We start from the raw sequence: 13,977 nt of genomic DNA, 5'->3' as shown, positions 1-13,977 counted from the left end.
AGAGACGGGTTAGAGGAGAGGAGAGAGGAAGCATCAATAGAGGAAGGGGGTGGAGGAGAGCCATCGTTTGGCCACTCCAGGTGTGTGTGTGTGTGTGTGGCGAGAAGATCGCCTAGATTAGTGTGTGTGTTGAGGAGGTGGTCTACTTTAGGTGGATTTATAGAGCCAATTAAAGGTAAGGTCACCCCCTAGTACAGCTTTAATATTAATGCTCCGTTTATCGGCCAACGTGGTACCTCGATCTCCCTTCAGCGATGTGATTCGGCCTTTATGAGTCGCTGGATGGAATCAGGGAAAGGTTTCTGTCAAGATGTATTGCCTATTAGGCCTGAGGGGATGTATTCATCACATAGGATTTCTTGGCAAAAAATGCTTTGCTTAGTCATTAACTCATTTAATTTCCAGATCGTTGTCCCGTTTTCTCGGTTTAGGGGGCGCCGTTCACCGCGTTCTGCTGAGCCCCTTTAAGTTCCCCTCCTGCCTGCAACTGCGACCAATCAGAATAAGGGACTCGCTGTTAAACAGGAGCCTCGTCCAATCACAGTTGATCTGAGCGGGGCAGACGGCTTGTGAATGGAACTTTTAGTTGAGTCTGTTTTCAGCCTGAGAAGAGACCTGGCCGCAGACTACCGGAGGATCTATACCGGGGAGAAAAACGGACTCTTACCATTCGAGAAAGTCTATTTTTTTTCTTGTGTAAAATTCCGTTCTTTCCTGTTTAGGTATTTCAGTTGAAAAGACCGTGTTCCGGTTCCCGTCTAGCGGACCGAGGCAGGTGTTCTGTTCGCGCTCTCCGCGCGGCTCGAGATGTTCTGAAAGGAGCGCGAGACGCCCGCTCTCCAACCGTCGCTTTTCTACTTGTTGTTCAAAGTAACTTTTCTGGATATAAAACCCTGAACAAAAAAACGATTTGTTATATATATATATATATATTGTAAGGTTGTTTTTAGGAAGAAGCGAAGACACTGTGTCGTTTTATCGGAACATTTCCAGCTGTCTCGTCGTCTTGTTTTAGATGTAAAAACGGTGTCGCGGTGTGTCGTCCCTGTCCTCCGCTCAACGCGGTGTGTTTTGGGTTTGTCTTTATACGGACTGACAAGCCTACTCACAACTGAACTGCTCCGTTTCGCCTGGTTTAGTTGGTAGAAATTCGGGATTGAATGTAAACTAACGGAAGGTGTGTTTCTGGTTGTTTAACCTGTTGGCTGGTTCCTGTCCGCGTTGTAACCGGAGACGAGCGGCAAGCGGACCGGAGAGAGAGGTGGAGAGTTTCCGCTACATTTTTACCCCGCTTGAATGGTTAATTCATAGTTAACCTGAATATTTAACTACAGGTTTTCTGAAGCCCAAAGTGCTACTTCATAACAAACTTGGACTCGGTTCTGGAGCCAGTAAACAGACTAACTGGTGAATTCGCCAAATTGATTTTTTTCTCCGTAATCACCACAATAAGCCCGAATGGATCATTTATGCGCTTTATTGACCGCCATTAATTCCGTCTAAACACCCACATGATCTGCTGGACAAATCCCCGCTGAAGACATCACAACAAGCAGGGATTTATCGGGGCCGGAGCCCGACTTGCTGATATAATCGGATCAATCCAAATCCCACTCTCTCTCTCTCTCTCTCTCGGATGTATTAATTCTGCTCCTGCGGGATCACTGGTAATGAACATGAGATATCGCAGGAGACAGAAACCTACCGAGCCCCGGAGAGGCGAGGGTGAGGGACTTTATTAAAGGCAAACCGAGAGGCCAAGCTGCCAGGACCGGGAAGGAGCTGTTCGTGTCACTGGTTGAGTTGTTGATCAGCCCGGGCACAACGGGACGCGAGGGAATTGTCACGGGGGACGGTGGGAGGGACTCTGATTCAGCGACCCACGGGGAGGAGACACCCCACCCCAGAGCGCCTGTTAGCCGGCCAGTCCTCCAGGGGGAAGCCGGTGACGGTGACGCACTGTGGAGCAAGTGGAAGCCCTTCATCTCACATTTCTCTCCTTTCTCCTCCTCTCCGTTTCCCTCGTGCTCAGCGCACCGGAAGAGGCTCCAACAACATCAAAACACAACCGGAGACTACTTGCATTAACCCGACCAAACCCATCCGTGGATTCCCCGTGGATCACCTCTCTAATATGAAGGCTCTCCATTCTAATGGTATTACGCGCAAGGGTCGCGCCACCGTGGGAGCTGTTCCGCCCGGGGCGACATGGATCACGATGCTGCCCGGGGCGACCCGCGGCCTAACACAGAGAGGGATGAAGCTGGGACTGTGGAGCTTCAGCTGGAGCTGGTGGTCTCTCTTCCTGCTCCTCCTCAGCGGCTGGATAAACATGTTGAATGCACAAGGTAAGAGCTGTTTATGATACTTCTACTCATCTCCTCTTCTCACCTCTCCTGATCTGATATCAGTGATGTTCTTCTCCTGGTCTGGTGTCAGTGATGTTCTTCTCCTGGTTGGTATCAGTGATGTTCTTCTCACCTCTCCTGGTCTGGTATCAGTGATGTTCTTCTCCTGGTCTGGTGTCAGTGATGTTCTTCTCCTGGTCTGGTGTCAGTGATGTCAGTGATGTTCTTCTCCTGGTCTGGTGTCAGTGATGTTCTTCTCCTGGTCTGGTGTCAGTGATGTTCTTCTCCTGGTCTGCTATCAGTGATGTTCTTCTCCTGGTCTGGTATCAGTGATGTTCTTCTCCTGGTCTGGTGTCAGTGATGTTCTTCTCCTGGTCTGGTGTCAATAATGTTCTTCTCCTGGTCTGGTGTCAGTGATGTTCTTCTCCTGGTCTGGTGTCAGTGATGTTCTTCTCCTGGTCTGGTGTCAGTGATGTTCTTCTCCTGGTCTGGTATCAGTGATGTTCTTCTCCTGGTCTGGTATCAGTGATGTTCTTCTCCTGGTCTGGTATCAGTGATGTTCTTCTCCTGGTCTGGTGTCAGTGATGTTGTCTGTCACGGTCGTGGTTCACTCCTCCTGTATGTGTAGACATGATTCCATCCTTAATAATGTTCTACGTGTTGCTGTGTCTGATCCATCTCCTCCCCCCTGGACACGGGTCCATCTCCTCCCCCTGGACACGGGTGCATCCTTAATAATGTTCTACGTGTTGCTGTGTCTGATCCATCTCCTCCCACCTGGACACGGGTCCAGACTAAGGTTCAAATAAAAAAGGGCCAAAGACTCTTTTATTCCCAATTAAATTCTGCAACTTTAAACAAACGTTGGACAAATTGGACTGAACACTTACGCTATGAAACAGCACTTCTTCTCCTGCCTATTGCCTTGTAGATATCCTCTGCTATTTATTCTACCTTTTTAGATGGTGTATGTTTTATTACTGCTGCAAGATGAGTTGTCTCTTTGAGGACATTCAAGTTTTCTGAATATGAATATGAATATGAATCTCATTATAAATATGAATCTGAATATGAATTTGAATCTGAATGTAAATCTGAATATGAATCTGATTTGGAATCTGAATGTAAATCTGAATATGAATCTGAATATGAATCTGAATCTGTTTGGACATGACTCTATTTCTAATAGTGATTGATTTACATCCACGTGTTGAATAGCCATAAGATACTGAATTACAAGCCTGCAGACTGCCTGCTGTGGGTCGGTGTAGTCTGTATATCAGCCTGCAGACTGTCTGCTGTGGGTCGGTGTAGTCTGTATATCAGCCTGCTGACTGTCTGCAGTGGGTCGGTGTTGGTAGTCTGTATATCAGCCTGCAGACTGTCTGCTGTGGGTCGGTGTAGGTAGTCTATATATCAGCCTGCAGACTGTCTGCTGTGGGTTGGTATAGTCTGTATATCAGCCTGCAGACTGTCTGCTGTGGGTCGGTGTAGTCTGTATATCAGCCTGCAGACTGTCTGCTGTGGGTCGGTGAAGTCTGTATATCAGCCTGCAGACTGCCTGCTCTGGGTGGGTGTAGTCTGTGTATCAGCCTGCAGACTGTCTGCTGTGGGTCGGTGTAGTCTGTATATCAGCCTGCAGACTGTCTGCTGTGGGTCGGTGTAGGTAGTCTATATATCAGCCTGCAGACTGTCTGCTGTGGGTTGGTATAGTCTGTATATCAGCCTGCAGACTGTCTGCTGTGGGTCGGTGTAGTCTGTATATCAGCCTGCAGACTGTCTGCTGTGGGTCGGTGAAGTCTGTATATCAGCCTGCAGACTGCCTGCTCTGGGTGGGTGTAGTCTGTGTATCAGCCTGCAGACTGTCTGCTGTGGGTCGGTGTAGTCTGTATATCAGCCTGCAGACTGTCTGTTGTGGGTGGGTGTAGTCTGTATATCAGCCTGCAGACTGCCTCCTGTGGGTCGGTGTAGGTAGTCTGTATATCAGCCTGCAGACTGCCTGCTGTGGGTCGGTGTTGGTAGTCTGTATATCAGCCTGCAGACTGCCTGCTGTGGGTGGGTGTAGTCTGTATATCAGCCTGCAGACTGTCTGCTGTGGGTCGGTGTAGTCTGTATATCAGCCTGCAGACTGCCTGCTGTGGGTGGGTGTAGTCTGTATATCAGACTGCAGACAGCCTGCTGTGGGTGGGTGTAGTCTGTATATCAGCCTGCAGACTGTCTGCTGTGGGTCGGTGTAGTCTGTATATCAGCCTGCAGACTGTCTGCTGTTGGTCGGTGTAGTCTGTATATCAGCCTGCAGACTGCCTGCTGTGGGTAGGTGTAGTCTGTATATCAGCCTGCAGACTGCCTGCTGTGGGTGGGTGTAGTCTGTATATCAGCCTGCAGACTGCCTGCTGTGGGTGGGTGTAGTCTGTATATCAGCCTGCAGACTGCCTGCTGTGGGTTGGTGTAGTCCGTATATCAGCCTCTAGGCTGTATGGAGAGGATGTAATGTAGACACCAGTCCATCCATAATAGTAGCAGCCTAAGTAAAGATTAAAGATGTGTCGCACATTTACGTTTTGGTCATTTAGCAGACACTCTTATCCAGAGAGACTTACAGGAGCTATTAGGGTTGAAGTACCTTGCTCAAGGGCACGTTGGCGCACATATTTTTCATGTAGTCTGCTCAGGGATTCATACCAGCGACCTTTCGGTTACTGACCCAACCCTCTAATCGCTAGGCTACCTGCTAGGTTACTAGTATATAGAATGGCCAAGGTTATAGATGTGTAGTATATAGAATGGCCAAGGTACGGTTATAGATGTGTAGTGTATAGAAGGTAAGATTAAAGCCTCTCCTCTGGGCTGAGTTCAGTCTGTAGACTAATCTGGACTAGCAGGGTCTCTATAGACCTCTATAGAGGAGTACAGCCATCATATGTTGCTGTTGTTCTAGTTGTTCAGATTGATATGCTGTTCTGTATTCAGACCATTAATACTACTACTGCTGTAAGCGCACACACACACACACACACACACACACACACACACACACACACACACACACACACACACACACACACACACACACACACACACACACACACACACAGGGTCAGGTTATGGAAATGAGTTGGACAAATCTGCAGTATGGAGTTTCAGTGCTGGTTGGAATGGGGAGCGTTTTGTGCAGTGTCGTGATTGGCTTCTACTAGAAATATATGTGAGAGAGTGGTGAGGTGGTGTAAGGTGAGTGTGTGTGTCTATGTTAATGCTGTTGTTGTTTATGGTAATGAGTGGATCGACCGCCTGTCTGTCAGTGTGTGTGTGTGTGTGTCAGTGTGTGTGTGTGTCTACAGGGAGGGGGGTGTTGTGTGTATACAGTCCCAAAACATCGATAATCCCCTACTCAGTCAATGACCTGCTTACTGTGTTTCCCTTCAACACACACACACACACACACACACACACACACCCTCCCTCCCTCCCTCCCTCCCTCCCTCCCTCCCTCCCTCCCTCCCTCCCTCCCTCCCTCCCCCTCCCTCCCTCGCTGTGGTATGAATTAAAACACCCCTCTAGTTATATTCAAACCATTTTACAGTGATCTGACACCAGCTGTCTAGATGAATGGTCCACCCGTGACAGCGTGTGTGTCCGTGCACGTTGTGTGTCTGTTTCTGTGCTTACGTCTGTGTGTGTTTGGTGTGTGTGAGTGTAGTGTGTGTGTAGTGTTTGTGTGAATGTTATGAGTATGTGAGTTTGTCTATGTGAGTCTGTGTGTGAGTGTACTGTGTGTGTGTGTGTGTTTGAGAGTCTGTGTGTGTGTGTTTGAGAGTCTGTGTGTGTGTGTTTGAGAGTCTGTGTATGTGTGTGAGAGAGAGAGAGTCTGTGTGTGTGTGTTTGAGAGTCTGTGTGTGTGTGTTTGAGAGTCTGTGTATGTGTGTGAGATAGAGACAGTCTGTGTGTGTGTGTATGTGTGTGTGTGTGTGTGTGTGTGTGTGTGTGTGTGTGTGTGTGTGTGTGTGTGTGTGTGTGTGTGTGTGTGTGTGTGTGTGTGTGTGTGTGTGTGTGTGTGTGAGAGAGAGAGAGAGACAGTCTGTGTGTGTGTGTGTGTGTGTGTGTGTGTGTGTGTGTGTGTGTGTGTGTGTGTGTGTGTGTGTGTGTGTGTGTGTGTGTGTGTGTGTGTGTGTGTGTGAGAGAGAGAGACAGTCTGTGTGTGTGTGTGTGTGTGTGTAATGACTAACCTTAACCATTCAGAGTTAATGACTCACCTTAACCATTCAGAGTTAATGACTCACCTTAACCATTCAGAGTTAATGACTCACCTTAACCATTCAGAGTTAATGACTCACCTTAACCATTCAGAGTTAATGACTCACCTTAACCATTCAGAGTGAATACCTGAACTGAACCTTAAACACTTCCAAATTTGATGTTCGAGAAACATGGATGAACTTCTAATTGTGACATGAGACTGTGAGAGCTTGTTGGTGTGTTTGTCTGTGTGTGTGTGTGTGTGTGTGTGTGTGTGTGTGTGTGTGTGTGTGTGTGTGCGTGTGTGTGTGTGTGTGTGTGTGTGTGTGTGTGTGTGTGTGTGTGGAGCAGAGGAATGCAATAGTGTTGATTTGTCTGTCACAGAGCAGCACCTGCAGTTCAATCAATGGTAACACTAGGACACCTGTCCTGTCAAGGTCTGTTAAAAACCACTGTCCTCCTCAGCTCATCTCCCTGTCCTGTTCTGTCCTGTCCTGTTCTGTCCTGTCCTGTCCTGGCTGCGTGTGTCTGTGTGAGAGTGTGAGTGTGTGCCACCGTCCTGTGCCAGCCAAGCCCAGGGGGGAGCGTGATCCTGGAGGGGTGGGTATTGATCCGATCAGTTACGCCAGCCGTCCAATCGAAACCCGTAAATTGGTCTGGCGTTGAGCAGAGTTGACCCCTTCCTCTCCTCTTTCCTTTCATCTAACTTTTATTATGATGTTGATCCCTTTTTCTCTACGGACAATCAATGTGTCACCCCTCCTCCCCTCCTCACCCTCCTCTCCTCACCCTTACCCTCCTCCCCTCACCCTCGTCCTCCCCATCCTCTCTCTCCCCCTCCTCCCCCCTCTCTCCTCACCCTTCTCCCGTCACCCTCCTCCCTGCCTCATAAATGTGTCCGTTTATACGAGGCGATGTGGATTCTGGCAGGAGATTTAATAAAGCACATCCATCTTTCATTTGAGAGCTGGAGAGACTCTCTCTCCTCTCTGCTGCAGTCTACAGTCAGTCAGTCAGGAGGTTTACAATCCTCTCCTCTCTGCTGTAGTCTACAGTCAGTCAGCCAGTCAGCTAGTCGGCAAGTCAGCCAGTCAATCGGCCAGTCGATCAGTCAGTCATCATCAAACTTGGTCTTTATCAGGTCAAAAAGTAATTCAAAAAGTGGAGCATAGATGACTTAGTTCTAGAACAGACCAGTCTTCTGATTGATGACTTAGTTCTAGAACAGACCAGTCTTCTGATTGATGACTTAGTTCTAGAACAGACCAGTCTTCTGATTGATGACTTAGTTCTAGAACAGACCAGTCTTCTGATTGATGACTTAGTTCTAGAACAGACCAGTCTTCTGATTGATGACTTAGTTCTAGAACAGACCAGTCTTCTGATTGATGACTTAGTTCTAGAACAGACCAGTCTTCTGATTGATGACTTAGTTCTAGAACAGACCAGTCTTCTGAATGATGACTTACTTCTAGAACAGACCAGTCTTCTGATTGATGACTTACTTCTAGAACAGACCAGACTCCTGATAGATGACTTAGTTCTAGAACAGACCAGTCTTCTGATTGATGACTTACTTCTAGAACAGACCAGTCTTCTGATTGATGACTTAGTTCTAGAACAGACCAGTCTTCTGATTGATGACTTAGTTCTAGAACAGACCAGTCTTCTGATTGATGACTTACTTCTAGAACAGACCAGTCTTCTGATTGATGACTTACTTCTAGAACAGACCAGTCTTCTGATTGATGACTTAGTTCTAGAACAGACCAGTCTTCTGATTGATGACTTAGTTCTAGAACAGACCAGTCTTCTGATTGATGACTTAGTTCTAGAACAGACCAGACTTCTGATTGATGACTTACTTCTAGAACAGACCAGTCTTCTGATTGATGACTTACTTCTAGAACAGACCAGTCTTCTGATTGATGACTTAGTTCTAGAACAGACCAGACTCCTGATAGATGACTTAGTTCTAGAACAGACCAGTCTTCTGATTGATGACTTAGTTCTAGAACAGACCAGTCTTCTGATTGATGACTTAGTTCTAGAACAGACCAGACTCCTGATTGATGCCAAAGACCGTAATTAATTTGCCAGAATTTAAAATAATTATGACTTAACATTCAAGGTTGTGCAACGTAACAGCAATATTTATACTTAGGGTTGCCACCTGTTCGATAAAATACGGAACGGTTCTGTATTTCACTGAAAGAATAAACATTTTGTTTTCGAAATGATAGTTTCCGGATTTGACCATATTAATGACCTAAGGCTCGTATTTCTGTGTGTTTATTATATTATAATTAAGTCTATGATTTGATATTTGATAGAGCAGTCTGACTGAGTGGTGGTAGGCAGCAGCAGGCTCGTAAGAATTCATTCAAACAGCACTTTACTGCGTTTGCCAACAGCTCTTAGCGATGCTGAGATTGACTCCTATCGACTCCCGAGATTAGGCTGGCAATACTATAGTGCCTATAAGAGCATCCAATAGTCAAATGTATATGAAGTACAAATGGTATAGAGAGAAATAGTCCTATAATTCCTATAATAACTACAACCTAAAACTTCTTAACTGGGAATATTGAAGACTCATATTAAAAGGAACCACCAGCTTTCATATGTTCTCATGTTCTGAGCAAGGCACTTAAACGTTAGCTTTCTTACATGGCACATATTGCACTTTTACTTTCTTCTCCAACACTTTGTTTTTGCATTATTTAAACCAAATTGAACATGTTTCATTATTTATTTGAGAATAAATTGATTTTTATTAATGTATTATATTAAGTTAAAATAAAAGTGTTAATTCAGTATTGTTGTAATTTTCATTATTACAAATGTATATATAAAAATCGGCCGATTAATCGGTATTGGTTTTTTTTGGTCCTCCAATAATTATTAGACACATTTTACTTTTACTTCACAACACTCCTAAATGTATTTCTGATTTGATTTTTTTCACCTTTATTTAACCAGGTAGGCAAGTTGAGAACAAGTTCTCATTTACAATTGCAACCTGGCCAAGATAAAGCAAAGCAGCTCGACACATACAACAACACAGAGTTACACATGGAGTAAAACAAACATACAGTCAATAATACAGTAGAAAAATAAGTCTATATACAATGTGAGCAAATGAGGTGAGTTAAAACTTCTTGTGACTCCCCATCCCGGGTCCGGGAGTGTAATCATCGCCTGACACTAATTAGCATAACGCAACGGATATAAATCTTCCTAGAAAATCTTCCTATTCATGAAAATCACAAGTGAAATATATTGGAACACAGCTTAGCCTTTTGTTAATCACCCTGTCATCTCAGATTTTCAAAATATGCTTTACAGCCAAAGCTAGACAAGCATTTGTGTAAGTTTATCATAGACTAGCATAGCATTATGCCTTGCTAGCAGCAGGTAACTTGGTCACGAAAATCAGAAAAGCAATCAAATTAAATTGTTTACCTTTGATGAACTTCGGATGTTTTCAATCACGAGACTCACAGGTAGATAGCCAAAGATCATTTTTTCCCCAAATATTATTTTTGTAGGCGAAATAGCTCCGTTTGTTCTTCACGTTTGGCTGAGAAATCGCCCGGAAATTGCAGTCACGAAAACGGCAAAAAATATTCAAAATTAGCTCCATAATATCGACAGAAACATGGCAAACGTTGTTTATAATCAATCCTCAAGGTGTTTTTCAAATATCTATTTGATAATATATCCGTCGGGACAATTCGTTTTTCAGTAGGACCGATTGGAGTAATGGCTACCTCTGCACTTTACGCGAGAATCTCTCTCGGAGCCACCATGTGACCACTTACGCAATGTGCCCCCATACGGCTATTCTTCAACAGAAATGCGTAAAACTATGTCACAATGCTGTAGACACCTTGGGGAATACGTAGAATACGTAGAAAGCGTAAGCGGGTTCATAGCACATTCACAGCTCAATAGGGACTCATTGGAATGCAGCGCTTTCAAAACCTGGGGCACTTCCGGATTGGATTTTTCTCAGGCTTTCGCCTGCAACATCAGTTCTGTTATACTCACAGACAATATCTTTACAGTTTTGGAAACGTTAAGAGTGTTTTCTATCCAAAGCTGTCAATTATATGCATATTCTAGCATCTTGTCCTGACAAAATATCCCGTTTAAAACAGGAATGTTTTTTTTTTCCCAAAAATGAAAATACTGCCCCTAGAGTCGCAACAGGAAGGTAAAATGCAAAAAAAGGCCATGGTGGCGAAGTAAATAAATACAATATAGCAAGTAAAACACTTGAATGGTAGATTTGCAGTGGAAGAATGTGCAAAGTAGAGATAGAAATAATGGGGTGCAAAGGAGCAAAAATGAATAAATAAATAAATACTGTAGGGGGAGAGGTAGTTGTTTGGGCTAAATTATAGATGGGCTATGTACAGGTGCAGTAATCTGTGAGCTGCTCTGACAGGTGGTGCTTAAAGCTAGTGAGGGAGATAAGTGTTTCCAGTTGAAACTATTTTTATAGTTTGTTCCAGTCATTGGCAGCAGAGAACTGGAAGGAGAGGCGGCCAAAGGAAGAATTGGTATTGGGGGTGACCAGAGAGATAAACCTGCTGGAGAGCGTGCTACAGGTGGGTGCTGCTATGGTAACCAGCAGGCTGAGATAAAGGGAGACTTTACCTAGCAGGGTCTTGTAGATGACCTGGAGCCAGTGGGTTTGGCGACGAGTATGAAGCGAGGGCCAGCCAACGAGAGCATACAGGTCGCAGTGGTGGGTAGTATATGGGGCTTTGGTGGCACTGTGATGGACTGCATCCAATTTATTGAGTAGTGTATTGGAGGCTATTTTGTAGTCATTTCAGTCGCTGTAGTAGCTGACATGTACAGTGTTGAGTCATCCTCATACATAGACACACTGGCTTTACTCAAAGCCAGTAGCATGTCATAAGTAAAGATTGAAAAAAGTAAGGTGCCTAGACAGCTGCCCTGGGGAATTCCTGATTCTACCTGGATTATGTTGGATAGGCTTCCATTCTAGAACACCCTCTGTGTTCTGTTAGACAGGTAGCTCTTTATCCACAATATAGCAGGGGGTGTAAAGCCACAACACATTTTTCCAGCAGCAGACGATGATCAATAATGTAAAAAGCCACACTGAAGTCTGACAAAACAGCCCCCCCAATCTTTTCGTCATAAATGTATTTATCTCAGCCAATCATCAATAATTTATGTGTGAAGAGGTGTGTGTGTGTCCATGTGAAATGGTGTGTGTGTGTGTCCATGTGAAGAGGTGTGTGTGTGTCCATGCGAAATGGTGTGTGTGTGTCCATGTGAAGTGGTGTGTGTGTGTGTGGCGTGTGTGAAGTGGTGTGTGTGTGAAGTGGTGTGTGTGTGTGTGTGTGTGTGTGTGTGTGTGTGTGTGTGTGTGTGTGTGTGTGTGTGTGTGTGTGTGTGTGTGTGTGTGTGTGTGTGTGTGTGTGTGTGTGAAGTGGTGTGTGTGTGAAGTAGTGTGTGTGTGTGTGTGTGTGTGTGTGAAGTGGTGTGAAATGGTGTGTGTGTGTGTGTGTGTGTGTGTGAAGTGGTGTGTGTGTGTGTGTGTGTGTGTGTGTGTGTGTGTGTGTGTGTGTGTGTGTGTGTGTGTGTGTGTGTGTGTGAAGTGGTGTGTGTGGAGAAAGGGAGAGAAAGAGTACTGCACCTGGCTCCCCTTCATTCCACAACAGTAATCGTTGACGTGGAAACCAGGTCTGTGTAGATACAGAGTGAGAATGATGAAGAGAGGGAGAGGAAGAGAGAGAGAATGTTCAGAGAGCTTTGAAATCAGAGCTGATGAGACATTGACACCCCCCCCCCTCTCTCTCTACAGGGTCAGTCTCAGTGCAGTATGTTTGATTGGTTGGGTTGAGTCATTCAGCTACTGAAGGCCTTTGGGTCTGCTTTGTCTAGGTTCTATTGTCACACACACACACACACACACACCACACACACACCACACACACACACACACACTCACACACACACACACACAGGGGCTTAGTGGTCCATTGTTGTCGGCCAGTCAAGTAGAATGGCCTGTTCTATTATATATATATATATGTGTGTCTGATCGAAGACTGTGTATGTATGTACAGTGGGGCAAAAAAGTATTTAGTCAGCCACCAATTGTGCAAGTTCTCCCACTTAAAAAGATGAGAGAGGCCTGTAATGTTCATCATAGGTACACTTAAACTATGACAGACAAAATGAGGGGAAAAAATCCAGAAAATCACGTTGTAGGAATTTTAATGAATTTATTTGCAAATTACAGTGGAAAATAAGTACTTGGTCACCTACAAACAAGCAAGATTTCAGGCTCTCACAGACCTGTAACTTCTTATTTAAGACGCTCCTCTGTCCTCCACTCGTTACCTGTATTAATGGCACCTGTTTGAACTTGTTATCAGTATAAAAGACACCTGTCCACAACCTCAAACAGTCACACTCCAAACTCCACTATGGCCAAGACCAAAGAGCTGTCAAAGGACACCAGAAACAAAATTGTAGACCTGCACCAGGCTGGGAAGACTGAATCTGCAATAGGTAAGCAGCTTGGTTTGAAGAAATCAACTGTGGGAGCAATTATTAGGAAATGGAAGACATGCAAGACCACTGATCATCTCCCTCGATAATCTCCCGTGGGGTCAAAATGATCACAAGAACGGTGAGCAAAAATCTCAGAACCACACGGGGGACCTAGTGAATGACCTGCAGAGAGCTGGGTCCAAAGTAACAAAGCCTACCATCAGTAACACACTACGCCGCCAGGGACTCAAATCCTGCAGTACCAGACGTGTCTCCCTGCTTAAGGCAGTACATGTCCAGGCCCGTCTGAAGTTTGCTAGAGAGCATTTGGATGATCCAGAAGAAGATTGGGCAAATGTCATATGGTCAGATGAAACCAAAATATAACTTTTTGGTAAAAACTCAACTCGTCGTGTTTGGAGGACAAAGAATGCTGAGTTGCATCCAAAGAACACCATACCTACTGTGAAGCATGGGGGTGGAAACATCATGCTTTGGGGCTGTTCTTCTGCAAAGGGACCAGGACGACTGATCCGTGTAAAGGAAAGAATGAATGGGGCCATGTATCGTGAGATTTTGAGTGAAAACCTCCTTCCATCAGCAAGGGCATTGAAGATGAATCGTGGCTGGGTCTTTCAGCATGACAATGATCCCCACCGCCGTCATGTGCCTTTTACTGAGGAGTGGCTTCCGTCAGGCCACTCTACCATAAAGTCCTCATTGGTGGAGTGCTGCAGAGATGGTTGTCCTTCTATATAATAGTGTAGAGAGATGGTTGTACTTCTATATAATAGTGTAGAGATGGTTACCCTTCTATATATTAGTGTAGCGATGTTTACCCTTCTATATA

At 45.2% G+C, this 13,977-nt stretch overlaps 1 protein-coding gene across 1 annotated transcript in view; it reads left to right on the top strand.

Moving 5' to 3' along the window:
• The first annotated feature begins 1,441 nt into the window (after positions 1-1,441).
• LOC139370043 (protein sidekick-1-like) overlaps positions 1,442-13,977 on the top strand; it is a 365,245-nt gene continuing 352,709 nt past the window's right edge. Inside the window, exon 1 of the mRNA XM_071109345.1 lies at positions 1,442-2,348. Within this exon, the coding sequence (XP_070965446.1) occupies positions 2,135-2,348 (214 nt within the window). The 5' untranslated portion in view covers positions 1,442-2,134. The remainder of the gene's footprint in view (positions 2,349-13,977) is intronic.

Source organism: Oncorhynchus clarkii, chromosome 17 (genome assembly GCF_045791955.1).
Source record: "Oncorhynchus clarkii lewisi isolate Uvic-CL-2024 chromosome 17, UVic_Ocla_1.0, whole genome shotgun sequence".
Lineage (NCBI taxonomy): Eukaryota > Metazoa > Chordata > Actinopteri > Salmoniformes > Salmonidae > Oncorhynchus > Oncorhynchus clarkii.
Note: the sequence above shows the minus strand (reverse complement) of the source record. Positions and strands in the feature narration are given on the sequence as shown.